The sequence below is a fragment of the Ipomoea triloba genome, chromosome 2 (genome assembly GCF_003576645.1).
Source record: "Ipomoea triloba cultivar NCNSP0323 chromosome 2, ASM357664v1".
Lineage (NCBI taxonomy): Eukaryota > Viridiplantae > Streptophyta > Magnoliopsida > Solanales > Convolvulaceae > Ipomoea > Ipomoea triloba.
In genome coordinates this window covers 25,288,999-25,304,801 of record NC_044917.1, presented here as the reverse complement: position 1 = coordinate 25,304,801, position 15,803 = coordinate 25,288,999, and the positions used below count along the sequence as shown (strand labels likewise).

The 15,803-nt window shown below is 32.6% G+C and overlaps 3 protein-coding genes across 3 annotated transcripts; 1 reads left to right on the top strand and 2 right to left on the bottom strand.

Moving 5' to 3' along the window:
- Positions 1-1,096: 1,096 nt before the first annotated feature.
- Positions 1,097-9,570, bottom strand: LOC116010000. Its single transcript, XM_031249241.1, has 9 exons — positions 8,204-9,570; positions 7,086-7,186; positions 5,447-5,534; positions 4,880-5,035; positions 4,073-4,426; positions 3,845-3,914; positions 2,997-3,142; positions 2,163-2,558; positions 1,097-1,749 (listed from the first exon to the last, which is right to left on the bottom strand). The coding sequence occupies exon 1, from the start codon at positions 9,343-9,345 to the stop codon at positions 8,302-8,304; it is 1,044 nt and encodes a 347-aa protein (XP_031105101.1). The 5' UTR covers positions 9,346-9,570; the 3' UTR covers positions 1,097-1,749; positions 2,163-2,558; positions 2,997-3,142; positions 3,845-3,914; positions 4,073-4,426; positions 4,880-5,035; positions 5,447-5,534; positions 7,086-7,186; positions 8,204-8,301.
- Positions 2,819-5,606, bottom strand: LOC116010970 (autophagy protein 5-like). Its single transcript, XM_031250461.1, has 5 exons — positions 5,447-5,606; positions 4,991-5,035; positions 4,298-4,426; positions 2,997-3,142; positions 2,819-2,905 (listed from the first exon to the last, which is right to left on the bottom strand). Exons 1-5 carry the CDS (start codon positions 5,604-5,606, stop codon positions 2,819-2,821), a joined length of 567 nt encoding a protein of 188 aa, XP_031106321.1.
- Positions 9,571-12,512: 2,942 nt separating the features above from the next.
- Positions 12,513-12,950, top strand: LOC116010968 (protein AGENET DOMAIN (AGD)-CONTAINING P1-like). Its single transcript, XM_031250460.1, has one exon. The coding sequence runs from the start codon at positions 12,513-12,515 to the stop codon at positions 12,948-12,950; it is 438 nt and encodes a 145-aa protein (XP_031106320.1).
- The last annotated feature ends 2,853 nt before the right edge of the window (positions 12,951-15,803 follow it).

Below are 15,803 nucleotides of genomic sequence, written 5' to 3'. Positions count from 1 at the left end.
GCATATATATATATATATATATATATATATATATATATATTTGTTTGTGTGTGTAAACCAGTGAGAACTGTCAGTGAAAATATATAATTGTATAGAAAAATGAAAATAGAAAAATTTAAGCTATTTATATAGAAAAATGAATGTTAACCACATATTCAAACTCAAAAATCTTAGGCCAGGAGTGAATCTCTCAACCTCCATGTATCTCTCTAACAAATATATTATTATTATTATTATTATTATGATTATTATTATATTAAAGAATTATTAATTAAAGGCAACTTAGATATAAACAAACATACATGTGTGTCCTGCATAATAATAATAATAATAATAATAATAATAATAATAATAATAATAATGATTATTCAAAATAATAATAATATTGATTATGATTATTATTATTATTATTATTATTATTTTGTATAAGGGTATTTATGTCTTTAAAACATATTTCATTTCTATTACTTTAACCAACCAAACATCGGAATACAATTCTTAAAGTCTATTCCTTCAGCGAACCAAACAACAGAATACAATTTCTGTCCTATTCTTTACCTATTCCATTCCCTGTGAAATAGTATTCCTATTCCCTCCAAATTCATTCCGTGAACCAAACGTGCTGTAAAAATACTATCAAATACAACAAATCAAATTTAAAAATAAATAAAATATAATTAAGAAAATAAACAAAGAAGAAATAGTTGATTTGATCAAAAATGCGACAAAGGAAGTAATATACATATATTCAATTTGTCCATAAAAAGTAATTGTACGCACTACAAATTAAACGTGTACTATTAAATATTTGGCATTATCCATTGTCCTTGAGTAACATTGTGAACAGTATTCGGATAAACTAAGCATGTTGTGATAGTCTTCTCTTCCATATCATAAATGTAAATACTCCTCAAATCAACTTCACCACAGCGAGTGAAGTATATCGAATTTTCTTTAATACAGCCCGACAATCCACTGGTTGAGCATGACATAGAAATTGTGCAGTCAAGAAAAAATACTCTCTGATCACCTAAGTTTTTTACTCTTTTCCATTCTAACTTTTTGAAATCCAATTTAAACACACATATTTCCAGTATTTTATCACCAAAAATCCCAGCGAATATTATAATAACATGAAAAATCTCACCAAGAGATTCAATAAAGTAAGATTCAGACATTACCCCACCAGGAGTATCCCATCCTGGTTTTTCTACTTTTAATTGCTTCATTTCACATTTATGATCATTCAATACCATCACTTCCATGATAGTATCATGATTCAAATTCATACAATAAAATTTTCCTTCACAGTAAACGATATAATCCATTGCATCATCCTCGACATCAAACTTGTGTTCCCTCCATATCTTTTCACCGAGATGCCAAAAAGTGAGCCGATTTAAATGGAAGAACCCAACAATACATGTAGGGTCACTTGGAGGCGACGTGAGTATGCAGTAATTCCATGTTTTGAGTTTCAAAGGGGGTAGCATCGTCTTTTCCATGGTCGCAAGATTTAATAAAAAACATACACTAGAATTTCGGTTCGGATTACGCATCACCATCCATCCATGTGAGTTTGTGCATACAAATTTGTTTGGCATGTTCTTGATCTCCCAAGTGCGTTCTTTATTAATAATATTAAAAAATATTTGAGTATTAGATCGCTTCCCTTTATAGTATAGAAACCACGGAACCTGAGGAGGAATAGATGATTGACAATGATTTGTTTTGTCTCTCTCCATCTACCTAAAAAGAAAAAATGAAATTGAAAAGATTCATATATACACAAGTATAGAGGCCGGCAAGAATTTCGTAATACAATTGTTTAGTTATGTTAGTATGATCTAAATTTACTACGTGATAAAATTTTAAAAAATATATAAATAAAATGGCATGCTAATCCACTCGTCAGATGTCCCCTGTTTGGGCGATAAATAACTACTGGATTGTCCATAGCAGCCTATGACCCTAAGGTCTCCCAGATAATAATCAAAGAATAATACACAACAAAGCAAAATTATATATTATGAAATTAAAGCTAATTAATTAATACGTAGTAATAAAGTAGATTAAACATATAGTTTAGGGAAGAGTTCAAGATGAGAAAAACTCAAACTATAAGTAAATAAAATACGAATTCAATAAAATAATAATAATACCAGCTTATTGTAAAACTCCAAGGGTAGCAGCCACTTTGAGAGACGTACAAAACTCAGGCCTGCGTAAACGATGGTGTAATACTTTTTTCTTCTTCTTCAATTCGATGCATAACCTATATTTATATTGATAAGCACACAAAGTATGCCTAATCTTAACCATAATAGGAATAAAATATTCCCAATCTTAATCATCATAGGAATTGAATAATTAACCAATTTTTTTAAGAGCACCCTAAATTCCCGTTTTTTTTTTTTTTTTTTTTTTTTTTGTGAGAGCACCCAAAATTCCTAAATCACCACACAGCAGATTCGGACCCTCCCCTGCGACAATGACGCAACAGACTCGAACGCCGCTTCCCGCGGGCCCCGCGATATCAGGTAGTCTCTTTTAAGAAACTGTAATGGAGTGTTTGGTAGTTATGGTAGGATGAAATTGTAATTCTATTCCTATCAAATTTTATAGAATTGCAATTCCATTAATTCATGAAGATCCCTTATGAATTACAATTGAAATTCTAGGGTAATTTATATTTTGTGTCCTTATACTACTATTATTATAATAATAACTAGTAAATTACGGATGAATTTTTTTTATCATATATTTAGATAATCAAATTAAAGATGATTTGAAGAAAGGTCTACTAGCCTAAGGGAGGTCATGTTGCAAAAGCATGGAGGAAGAAATCCTTCCAAGCGATTATCACTGAGATCCAACTCCTCGAGGTTTTTAAGCTTACAAAATTCTGCATATTGAATTTAGTAGCATAATGAATATTCTTGAAACCTAAAGGGACATAGCATGCTGAAAAACATGATTCTAGTATTTGGTTTTACCTTGACCGGGCAGAGTTCCTGTGAGATTGTTCTTCCTTGGTGACAAATTGACAATGCAACCAAAGCAGACAAGTTTCCAATAGCTGGAGGAATGCTCCCCACGAACCCATTAAAGCAGACCTTCAAATTCTTGAGCGAAGTAAAAGCTGGAAAATGGAAAGAAAAGTATAGAAATTACACTTGGAAACCCGAGAATATGGACATTAAGCAAAGCCATTCTTTCATCTTTCAGACAACATTTATGGCCACTTCATTTTAAAACAATTAACAAACTCCAAAAAACACACACTATTTGAGCACACAAGTACTGTATGTTGTGTAATGTGATACAAGCTTACATCCAGGAGGCTGCTAACATATATAAGCTATTGTCAAACAGAACTTGGGAGAAACTTCTGAGGAATTCATTGTTGCATTTTTATATTATTACCAGAATGGTATGAAAACACAACAAAATTATTAATAGCAAGTTGCTTGACTCGAATATGAGTCGAGCTTCGGTCTTTTATAATTAGTTTTCTTTAACATTTATACTTTGTATTATATGTATATATTGAAGAATAAAAATGGCAAAGTGTTTAATTATAATATTTGGTCTTTTATTCAAGTTGCAGTCTTTTCCTGCTATTGCCAAAAAGAATATTAAATTTCTTTGAGGGAGACTTAAGAAAAAGCTCCCTACTATTTAAGCCATAGCTGTTTGCCTTCTATTTTAAAAATCTTGTCTACCCCATTCTTTCTTGCAATATTCACCTACCTTTTTACTTTTAATTTTAAACCACACAAAACAATAATGTAAAATTTCTTCATAATTGATGGCAAAAACTTGTATGAGACCGCATACTTACTTTGACACTAAAAGCTGACAAAAAAGCTACCATCCTTGAAGTTTAATCCATCTACCATCTTGAGAAATCTCTAAAAGATCCCAAAAGATCAGATAATCAAACAAGGGAATAATAACAATTGGGCCAAATTAAAAGAAAAGCACAATATAAAAGAACAGCATTACTTAATTATAGTCTTATAGAAATGCAGCCAACAATCATAACTGTACTTTCATCCCAATAACTAACCTTACCCACAAAAGGTGAAAGAAATCTCTCGTTCTAGGGGTCCCACACCTCGGTGAGATACGATTGTGGAGAGGTAAATCATGGTGACTCAGAAGAGCTAGTGCCTGATGCCCAAAAAGAACCACCCCACAAGAGAGTGAAACATTCACACTGTGACTGTTGTCCTTGCCCACAATTTGCCAACTAGGAACAAAAATGCAACCACTGAATAACATTTCTACAAACCATCTTCGTGAATCTCAATGGGTCGCTTAATGTAAGGGATCTTGTCCCAACTTTCAACCACAGGTGCAACTTCTACATAATCTAAATCCCCAGTAGGGCTCCGAACATACAACCGAACTGGAATTCTACCTGACACGCACAGCACAAAACAATACAAATATAACAAAAAACTTGGGCAGGCAAAACCACATCACATTTACAAGTAGAGCTATAAAAACCAGTACTTTAAATGCCATTCCAGAGGTTGATCACAATAGTATCTTCACTATTCGAATGAACATATAGCCTTGCAAGGCTGAATTTTCCCTAGTTGTTTTTCTTAAGTTATTGCTGATATTTAAGAACAAAAAGGTAGGACTTAGGAGGGGGGAGCAACTGCTTGTCTACTCTTACCAATTATGTTTCTGTTTTGTTGAATATAAATAGTACCAGTCTATATTTAAATTTTAAACCCTATCATCACTTCCTAATAATACAAGTCATTGCACTTTCTTGAAGGCAAAAACGAGATATCACAAGAATTAATTTATTTGAAGGGTAATTATAGAAGAATGCTAAAATTCATTCTTCCAAACAAATAACCTTGTGAATTTCTGGCACATGTTTTTACTGCTCCAGGAGCATCTCCATCACTACTGCTTTGTCAAGACTTGGAAGAATCCAATTTTACTGAAAAATCATCTCCATATATACCCAGCTTAAGCTTAGAAGAAACTCGGAGATAAGCTTCCAGATTACCTGGAGCAGTTGTATTTAATAGTTAAATTGATGCATATAGGCATAGAGTGCACCAACTTTTGGAAAATACTAACAGTGGTTTAACAGTTAAATTGATAAATAGATTATAGATTTAGGAATAATGTAGAAATTAAGTATCGAGAATATATTGTACACCTAGTGATCAGAAGTCTAGATTTATGTCAAGCATGTAACATAAACACATAATTGTTGCCTGTAGCTCATAACATATTCACTGTAAATGTAACTAAGCAATCAAAGGGGAACTTTCTCAATCCTCACTTAGATTGCCACAACAAAAGTTTTTGAAAGCATAGTTTATAGAAATTGCAAGTTATCATATTGAACAAAAATCTAAAGAATAGAAGAAACAGAGAATAGAAGTAGCAAGTATTATTTGGATACACATACGGTTTACAACAGAGCGCCAAAGTTCTGATTGATCAGATTGAGACATATTCATGATGTTTTTGCAGTTCCCATTGATTATGTATGCTCCCTGCACAGCGAAACTAAGGTAAGGGATGAACAAATAAAAACCCAAATCTTTCGCAACAGCAGTAAGAGACATTGAGTAACGAGTGATCAATAAAATAATACTACCTCCGTCCCATTTTGGTTGTCTAATTTGTTTAACGAGGCTTGACTGAAGTTATTTTTAATCCAATTTTTCATAATATTAAGTTTAGCATTAATATATAAAATTTATATATTTAGAAACTACATTAAAAATACTATTAAACACAAAAAATTAAATTTAAAAATAATAAAATATTACTAAAGAAAATAAGCAATGAAGAAAGAGTTAGTTTGACCAATGAATAGTAAATAGGACAGATAAAATGGGACAAAGGGAGTAAGAAGCATATCAGTACAAATGAAGAAAAAATGCAATGACTTCTGAATGTGTAAATATTTTAGACTACCAAACTTAATGCTACATCCTCTTCACTCCTCAGATCATCTTACCAGCTCATGTTAATTAAGGATCTCTACAGTTCAAACTTCCATTACCTTTCAAAGAGAATCACAAACCAAAGCAAAGTTTTTAAAGCGAAAATCAAAGCAATGAAGCCCTGCTTTGCTTTAAAGAGAAACGCCACTTTTTCATGCAAAGCAACATGAAGTGGCAAAAATGAAATTTTATGATTTCAAATAACTGTAATTATTTGTAGTGTAATTTCTGTAATAGAATACTGCAATTAATATGATAAAACATGTTTTGTCACTCTTTATATCCAAGCCCCAATGCCTGATTGATATTAACAAGCTTGTACCAAAGTCCCAATTCGTATATCAAGTGTTGGGAATTAAAGATGTATATTAGAGAGGAACTTTATAGATTTCCCTATTGAAGTTAGTTACTTCATAGTTTCATGTCTATTTGACAATTCTATTGTTAAGAAATTGTGCAATAAAGGAAATATGAAAGATAGGATAAAACAGCTTGCTATAAAGGCTACTTAAGCCAGAAAGGGAGAAACAACTGCCATTTAAGCTTCATTTGGGAGGGATTGAGTTTGGAGCATTTAGAGCTGTGGTGGTGAGTTTGAAATTGTAGTCTTTAAAGCAATGAGAGAGGTGAGATTTTATGTGGTTGGAAAAAGATTAGTGAGTTTGAAATGATAATGGTAAACGACTATTAAAGAGTAAAGACATTTACATGAGTATACAAATGACTAATAAATTAGTAAGGGTATAAATATCCCAAAAACTCCAAACGCCCCAACCCCCTTGGGTTGGGTACAATGGGAATTTGAACTATAGGCTATAGCAGTTGAAGCGGTGAAACCACCCCAAACACTGCTATGAGAGAATTTGGAGCAATGGAAAGCTCACACTGCTCAGTAAAGTAGTGACGAATTCATGATTCATGTTCTTAAAATGCAAGGGAATTATATTATGCCATTATTACCTATAGTAACTCCAAATTACCAGTAGAAAAAACAAACAGCTATTTTATTTATTACCCCATATGAAATCCACTAAAAAGACTGAGGAGTGTCAGACCATAAAGAAAGTTAATGTACAAAAGCAAACTATACCTAACCTCTTTTAAAGAATTGATAAAACTCCATTGTATGCTATCTCCAGCTTCACATGGGGGTTAAAATATTTCCAGGGTATCCTCTAAAATGTGCCTTCAGGAAGCTGTGGAAGAGTGTCATCGTCAATAATAGAAGCATTGCAGAGAGCACGGGAATAAAAAAATATATAAATAAATAAATAAATAAAAAGACAAAACTAACTTTCTACATAGAACAACAGACTTATTTTTAATGAATACTACATAAAACAATTACAACTAGTTTAAAGACAAACTTCTTGTCAGAAAGGTAAAAGTTAGCTTCAATAACAAAAAGCAGAATATATCTTGCCATGATGTGATACTCCTGAGAACGGTATAGCAGATACCAACTTGATAATTCTGTGAATGGCCATTAAAGAATATTTTCATATACAATTGATCCATTTCAAAGAAAGGAATTTCTTCAAAAGCATAATTTTTAAACAATAAATTCCATTCAATTTGATTAAAACCCTAGAATCCTCACACACACTCAGTGTCATGTCCACCAACTAATTTCATCATGCTGCTTGCCAAGATAAATTCCTTTTCTGTTTTTTAAGCAGATCCAACATTAATAAATACAATGCTAAAATCCATAATAGATTAACAAGTATGCATTGAGTACTACAAAAGGAATGGTACTTCGTCAATAAAATTATTCACCACAATTTTTTAAGGTTTGGAAATTTCATCACTTTATCAAAATGGCAACAGTTAAAATTCCATCATCATATATGAGAAGCAAAAGAAATTTTATTGATTTTAAAAGTAAAAAATTTGGAGTAACATTAAAGAATGCTATATAATCTTTCATTCAAAGTCCTACACATAAAGAGAAAGGTAAAGTGAGATCCCATGCACATTACACTGTATCAAATGATATATATATATATGCTCACATCAAGATTGGATGAAAGAAATGATTCAGAGTAGTCGACTTTTCTTGCTCTACAATACAGGTGTGTGAGTTGATATTAAACTATACCCAATACACTTGTACACGATAGAGAAATGAGTGGCCACAAACTTCAATGTAAACTATTATCACAAAAACTTTGCTATTAAATTAACAGTTTCTGATTAACGCAAGGCCTAACCAGAATTGATGCAAGCTTTTCTGGCTCACAAGTACCCTCTTTCTCTCTCAAATGTCGGAGCAACTCTAGTATAGAGGAGAAACAACAACCACCCTCCATCATAACTTCTGGTTAGATTCTATAAGCAACCCGTTTAACATGATCTGAACTGCAGGTTCGTAGACAATCCCATTGTAATGCATACCATCAGTAGTGCATTCAACCCCGCAGTTATGAGTGAGAGTATGAAAATCCAACAAGAAAAAGGGGCCACCAAATTGTAGCAGCAGCTTACTTCTATAGAGCTCGTCATTGTAAGCTTGCCAATGAGCATCCGTCATCCTCTCCCGCTTTGCATTTGTATTCAACATTGAATTTATCAGCATTGGCATGCCAAGCCAAAACAACTGCGGGGAACGAGCAGAAACAGTATCCAGGTAAACGGGCAACGACATAACTAGTGAATCCCTCAACAACTTAAGTGAAAAACCATAATCTGATGCATCATTCACATGTAGCATATCCCATAGTCCTGACCCCATCACCAATACATCAGGGTAATTATTTTTCTCCTTGAACTCAAACATCAAACTAGTCAAATTACTCACATATGGGGCCCATCTAAAATCAAGCTTCATCCCAATTTTACCCACCACAATGCTATAATCACTATGCCTCTTAAACAAATCACCCCTAATCAATTCCATCTCATTTGGCCACAGTAATAACTCCAACAGCGAAACCGCCACCAACCTGGCCTCAGAATCCCCAGCCACCACAACCCACGACCCGTTTAACAAATCCAAAGCATCCGATTTCCCCAACTTCTGGAATCCACACCGATCCGCCGGTTCAGAATGCACCCACTTCCACTCCCAAGATTTATCGTAAAGATCAGTAGTGTTAGTAGTAAATGCGACCTGATGAAGTAAAGAAATGCAGGAATTTGGATTTGAATCTGAGGATTGTAAACCTGGGGAGGAAACGAAAGAGGAGATGGCAGGAAAGTAAGGGGCCAAATGAACGCCAACGGAGAGGGTGATGAAGAGAGCGCAGCTAAAGAAGAGCATCTTGTTGCGGCTCAAGTGCCATCCCGCCATGACTAGCGGAACGAAGAGAACAACGCAGGCCGCCAATAATCCCAATTGGACAGCCCCAAACATTGCCTGCAAAATTTTAACGATTATTGTGGTAAGGTCAAAGGTGTAGGGGCGGAGCGAGGATTTATGTTGAGTGGTGAGGTGCGAGCATTTCCGCGTGCAATCGGAAAGAGGAGCAGGGGCATCAAGATCCAAGATGGGTCGGCGGTGAACATTATTGAACAGGTTGATGGTAATGCCACAACTGCACAGGATGAATGAGAAAACAGAGCCAATTATGTCCCAACAAAATAAACCTTATACGCCCGTTCCTTAATGACATTATGATTATTGCTTTGCGGAATCATTTTTGTTTTGTTAATAGGTGGTCGGTTATATATATATATATATATATATATATATATACCTATTCAATCGAGGACACCTTAATTTGAGATTAATTGAGGTGTAATCTAAACCATCCAATATAATGAAATTAATGGTTGAGATTATCATCTGATGTGGTACATATCACGACACATTGATGGTAATAAGTGTAAATAAGTGATTTTGTCTTTGGAAGTAATTAAGGTATGATTTGTATTTACATAGCATATCAGCATAAATGTAATTATGGAATGGATGGATTTTTAACAAAGATGTTGCCGAGACTGGGTGATGTAATTCTTGTGTGCCGCCTTATGATAAATTGTATGTTTACAATGATTTTGAAGTATGACCAAAAAAAAAAAAAAGAATAAGGACAACAGATTTATAATAACGAAGTGCAAATATTAACAAAACAACTAAACATACATTAAAAATTGCATCAGTAATGTGTGATTACCTTAATGTTGGTGTGTGTCGAAGTAGCTTATTAGCAAGTATGCTTTGATGCAAGTACAAGATGATGTTTAATTTGTACCTTTTATAGGTATTGATAACCACAAAAAGTGTGTCACAGTTCATACTGTTCATGGTAATGCAGGCCCTAACTAGAATCACAATTCCTTGAAGTCTTAGGTGGGCAGCTTGTGGAGAAGTATCTACGAGCTCTACCACTGCATTGCTGGTTCGCCTGTTTAGTCCAGAATCTGAACCTCAAAATATAGCTGCTTATGACAAAAAAGGGTAGTGCTGCCTATTCACAAGCTTTGACTACCCTATGATGGCAGTTGGGGCATTACACTTGGAGTTATGGAGATTGCCCGAGTTGAATAAATGAATTGATTATTGTCTTTACTGTCACTATTGTGCTTGATCTAGGAGCTTGTATTGCGGCCTTTTGAATAATATGAGATAGATCATGACTCGGTTACTGACTGCTGATAGTATATTTGTTCACAGGCTGCTAAATATTCTTTTCTTGTTTTAACACTTTGCACTTTTTGTTGTTTTCAAATTGTGTGCCATCTTGGCATTGTGACCGTTAGCCAGGAATGCTGATTATGTTTTTCATTATTTTAAAAAGAAAATGCCATTAAGTTCTTGTAGTCTTTTAGACTCATCAATTTGCTCTAGACAAATAAAATAATGTATGCAAAAACAGGTAAAATGAAGTGCTCACTCTTCATTTCTCACTCTTTTCTCATGCTTTGGCAAGGCTTTTGCATTTGCTTTTCACATGCTATGCCATTATTTGTTGCTGGGCAGTTGGTTTAGACATCACCTTGATATATTTGGTGTTTTTGCTTCAGAAATTTGATTCCTTCCTTATTAAAGTATTTGTTTGATACCAGCATAATTTAGTGTTTTGGCCTCTAAATATACTTTACATTGATGACTTAATTTTTTTGGTGTATAAGCTATGAGTACTTGCATGTGTTATGGTCTTCAGCTTCCTAATTTCTGTTGTTAATGCTCTCTTTTCTTTGCCAGGACATTGGACAAATCAACATGTTTTGTTTCCTACTTCTCTTGGAGCAAAGGTTCTTGTCATTCTTTACACAAATATTTCAACTTTAATTTCAATCTACATTCCCCTTTTTTTGTGTTGATAATACTGATATAATAAGCTACTTGTACATCAACAACATTGGGTTCATCAACAAAATCATCATCAGTGTTCCCAACCTGCGACGAACACCCCACTGAAGGTGCCCCGTGTTGTTTTTTTGCTGACAACAAAAAACAGACAAAAATGATTACCAGAAAACTAATTACAATAAATATGGCACACAGTTAACACACCGTGGCACACATTACAAACAGGAGCAAAAATCCCAAAAAAAAAACCCAAATAAAATAGTAATTAAAAAAAGACAATAAACAAACAAACGATAGAAACACAATTGAATTAAAAAAAAACCGTAATTTAATAAATGATTACTTCCTTGCGATTTCTCTGTGTTTGTGAAATAGGATTCCTCTGCGGAATCGTCGTCGACGATGTGCGAGCCGGCGATCGAACTGTCGGCGATGCTGTTCGCCTCTCCTGATTTGCCTCGCCGGAGACGGCGGCGGCATAGGAACTCCTCCGAGGAGGCTCTGATACCATAACGGGAAGCATGAACTTAGCAATAGAGAACAGTTTTCTTCATTACTCTGGGAAGGAATATTACAGAATGAATGAGAGAGTAGAGCTCATGCTCTAATCTATCTATATATAATAACAATATCCTCCTTCTAAACTTTCCCGCTCAAAGTTAGGGGCATTCTGGTAAATTCATTTATTTTATTTATTTATTATTTTAAATTAATTTATTGGTGATTCAATTATGGTTATTATGGTTTTCAATTATGGTTATTTTATTGCAATTATTTTACGGAACTGTTTATATTGGCAGGTGGATTATTATGGTTAATTTCTCTGCTAAATGCCAAATTTCCGGAGATGTTTATATTAGCCAAAGGATTATTATGGTTAATTTCTATGCTCAATGCCAAATTTCCTATTCATAATTGTCTATTAATTTTTTTATACATTAATTTCCGGAGATGTTTATATTAGCCAAAGGATTATTATGGAAATAAATTCCTATTCATAATTTCCTATTGACAGACAATACCGATTATTATGTATATATATATGTATATATGCACAACTAAACATATTCATTCTGCAATCTACGAGGAAGTGATAAACCAGCAAAGTTCTACAGAATTACCAGCAAAGTTCTACAGAATTTGAAAGGTAAGGATTAGACTATCAATTGTATTTATTTTATTTTCGCATATTCATTCTGTTTTCCTATTCATCAAACGTGTTTTATGTATATATGCTCTGTTTTCTTGGAAAATCAAGAACCATGATGACTCCACAAACTGTTGGTTTCCGGATTGGCGATGCGGTGGAAGTGACGAGCAATGATGAAGGCTTCATGGGATCCTACTACGAGGCTACGGTTGTGGGTCAATTGACCGGCGATGTCTACATAGTTGAATACAAAAATTTAGTCACGGACGACTTTTCGGCCCCACTGAGGGAAAACGTTCCCCTCGCACAAATCCGCCTGCAGCCGCCGCAAGTGCAGTCCACCTTTTTCAATATGTACCAGGTAGTGGACGCCTTCGACAATGACGGTTGGTGGGTCGGTCAAATCACCGGGGAATACAGGAACCGTTATTATGTCTACTTCGAGCATTTCGGTGAGGAGACTCTTTATCACAGAGATAATATAAGAATCCATCAAGATTGGGTTCAACAGTCGTGGGTTTCCAACGAAACCCGAATACAACCCCTTTTTTGATTACCATTATATTTTTACGAAAATATAATATAATGACTTCCATTATGTTTCCCTGCCACGTTATGTTTTAATATAGTTTTTTCTGCCATGTTTTGTTTTTACAGAAATATAATATATTAGGACTTCCGTTTTATGTAAGCATAATATTTAATATAAATAGATGTTTTGTTTCTGCCATGTTTTGTTTTGCTGCCGTGTTTTTTTTTTCCCTGCACGTCGGCTCACAGTTTCAAAGTCTAATTCTAGCATTTCAACCTCATTTTTACATATCAATAACTAAGATTCCAAATCATTAACAACAGTTTCTAACTTAACATATTAATCATTCAACTATACGTACAAACTAATTAGGAGAGCAGGTTGACCGTGTCCATTCATTAGATACAACCCCAAGTAAGTAAAGCAGAGGCCTGCAAAAATCCATTATTGGTTTGATTAAGGAACTGAATGAGGTTCCATACAGAAGGTTCAAACATACGAGACAGTTGAATACTGAAGGAAAAAAAAACGAGCCAACTCCATAGCCAACCATTAACCAAGGAAAGTATCCATTTAGTACACCCTTTTGGTTAGCTTGGTCAAATCTGCAAAATATTTGGTGAAGAAAATGCAGTCACAAAATTGCCTTCAGAGACAAACATATTTGAATACACATGTCTGTGTTTGTGTGCGCGCTTAATATGGAAGTGCTAGAAAGTTATGAATGCCAATAATCTTATATATCTATACATCTTGCCACAAATAAAATACTCTGTAATAAACTATGGAAATGTAATTTCAGAGTCATGTCAATGTCCATTTTATACGTTTTTTCTTATTTGCCCATGCATTCTGGAATCCGTGAGGTCTCTTTCAAAGGCATCAAATATTCCCATGACTAAACTAAGGTGTCAAAATACAATCATAAATATTTTTAATTAATTTATACGGATTATTATGTATATATATGTATATATGCACAAAGGAAAATTTATATACATAATTGTTGACTGATTTAAAAATGTTAATCTTTTAATGGAAATTATTGACTGATTTATATATGTTAAGATTATTTATCTCTTGATTATGATTTAAATATTCAAGTTTATTACATTATAATTTATAACCATTTATAACCAAATTTCAAATGTTAATATCCTACAAAAAACTGAATACAAGCATAAATATTTATATCATCTTTACAATCTGTTTATATTAGGCAATGATTTAATAAAGGGAAATTACTTACAATAAAATAGAGATGGAATATAAAAAAATACAATAATTCTTATATTAAGTTAATCAAGCATTCAACTATACGTACAACCTAATTATTGAGAATATTTATTGTATATGCTTTTAATTTTGATCGCCATTAAATTGCGACATATGGAATGATTTAATAAAGGGAAATTACTTACGATAAAATAGAAATGGAATATAAAAAATACAATAATTCTTATATTAAGTTAATCAAACATTCTTAAAAATTGACTTAGTAATTAATAATTTATCCAAAGAACAATATAATTTCACCAGTTTGATTTCAAAAAAAAAATAATAATAATAATAATTTCACCAGTTTCCTTTTTCATTTTCTCCAATAAGGAGTTCATTTCCTACTCCTGCAAATTTACATTAATTACCTATACGTTATATTAGGCTACAGAGCTTCTTATATTAGCGAAAGGATTATTATGGTTATTTCTATGCTGAATGTCGAATTACCGTTCCATAATTGTCTATTAATTTCCTATACATTAATTTCATATTCATAATTTCCTATTGAGAATCTGTTTATATTAGGCTACGGATTATTATGGCAAAAGGTGACAAAATACAAGCATAAATATTTATATTAATTTATACGAATTATTATGTATATATATGTGTATATATATATCATCTTCAGAATCTGTTTATATTAGGTTATACGGATTATTATGGCAAAAGGTGTCAAAATACAATCATAAATATTTTTAATTAATTTATACGGATTATTATGTATATATATGTATATATGCACAAAGGAAAATTTATATACATAATTGTTGACTGATTTAAAAATGTTAATCTTTTAATGGAAATTATTGACAAATTTATATATGTTAAGATTATTTATCTCTTGATTATGATTTAAATATTCAAGTTTATTACATTTTAATTTATAACCATTTATAACCAAATTTCAAATGTTAATATCCTACAAAAAACTGAATACAAGCATAAATATTTATATCATCTTTACAATCTGTTTATATTAGGCAATGATTTAATAAAGGGAAATTACTTACAATAAAATAGAGATGGAATATAAAAAAATACAATAATTCTTATATTAAGTTAATCAAGCATTCAACTATACGTACAACCTAATTATTGAGAATATTTATTGTATATGCTTTTAATTTTGATCGCCATTAAATTGCGACATATGGAATGATTTAATAAAGGGAAATTACTTACGATAAAATAGAAATGGAATATAAAAAATACAATAATTCTTATATTAAGTTAATCAAACATTCTTAAAAATTGACTTAGTAATTAATAATTTATCCAAAGAACAATATAATTTCACCAGTTTGATTTCAAAAAAAATAAAAAAATAATAATAATAATTTCACCAGTGTCCTTTTTCATTTTCTCCAATAAGGAGTTCATTTCCTACTCCTGCAAATTTACATTAATTACCTATACGTTATATTAGGCTACAGAGCTTCTTATATTAGCGAAAGGATTATTATGGTTATTTCTATGCTGAATGCCGAATTACCGTTCCATAATTGTCTATTAATTTCCTATACATTAATTTCATATTCATAATTTCCTATTGAGAATCTGTTTATATTAGGCTACGGATTATTATGGCAA

Excerpts from the sequence above, each read along its gene's own strand:
- LOC116010970 (XM_031250461.1), bottom strand. The coding sequence starts at position 5,606 with ATGTCTCTTACTGCTGTTGCGAAAGATTTGGGTTTTTATTTGTTCATC. Across the intron at positions 5,036-5,446 it reads TTGGCGCTCTGTTGTAAACC|GTAATCTGGAAGCTTATCTC; the intron begins GTATGTGTATCC and ends CAACTGCTCCAG. Across the intron at positions 2,906-2,996 it reads AGGAACTCTGCCCGGTCAAG|AATTTTGTAAGCTTAAAAAC; the intron begins GTAAAACCAAAT and ends TTCAATATGCAG.
- LOC116010000 (XM_031249241.1), bottom strand. The coding sequence starts at position 9,345 with ATGTTTGGGGCTGTCCAATTGGGATTATTGGCGGCCTGCGTTGTTCTC.
- LOC116010968 (XM_031250460.1), top strand. The coding sequence starts at position 12,513 with ATGACTCCACAAACTGTTGGTTTCCGGATTGGCGATGCGGTGGAAGTG.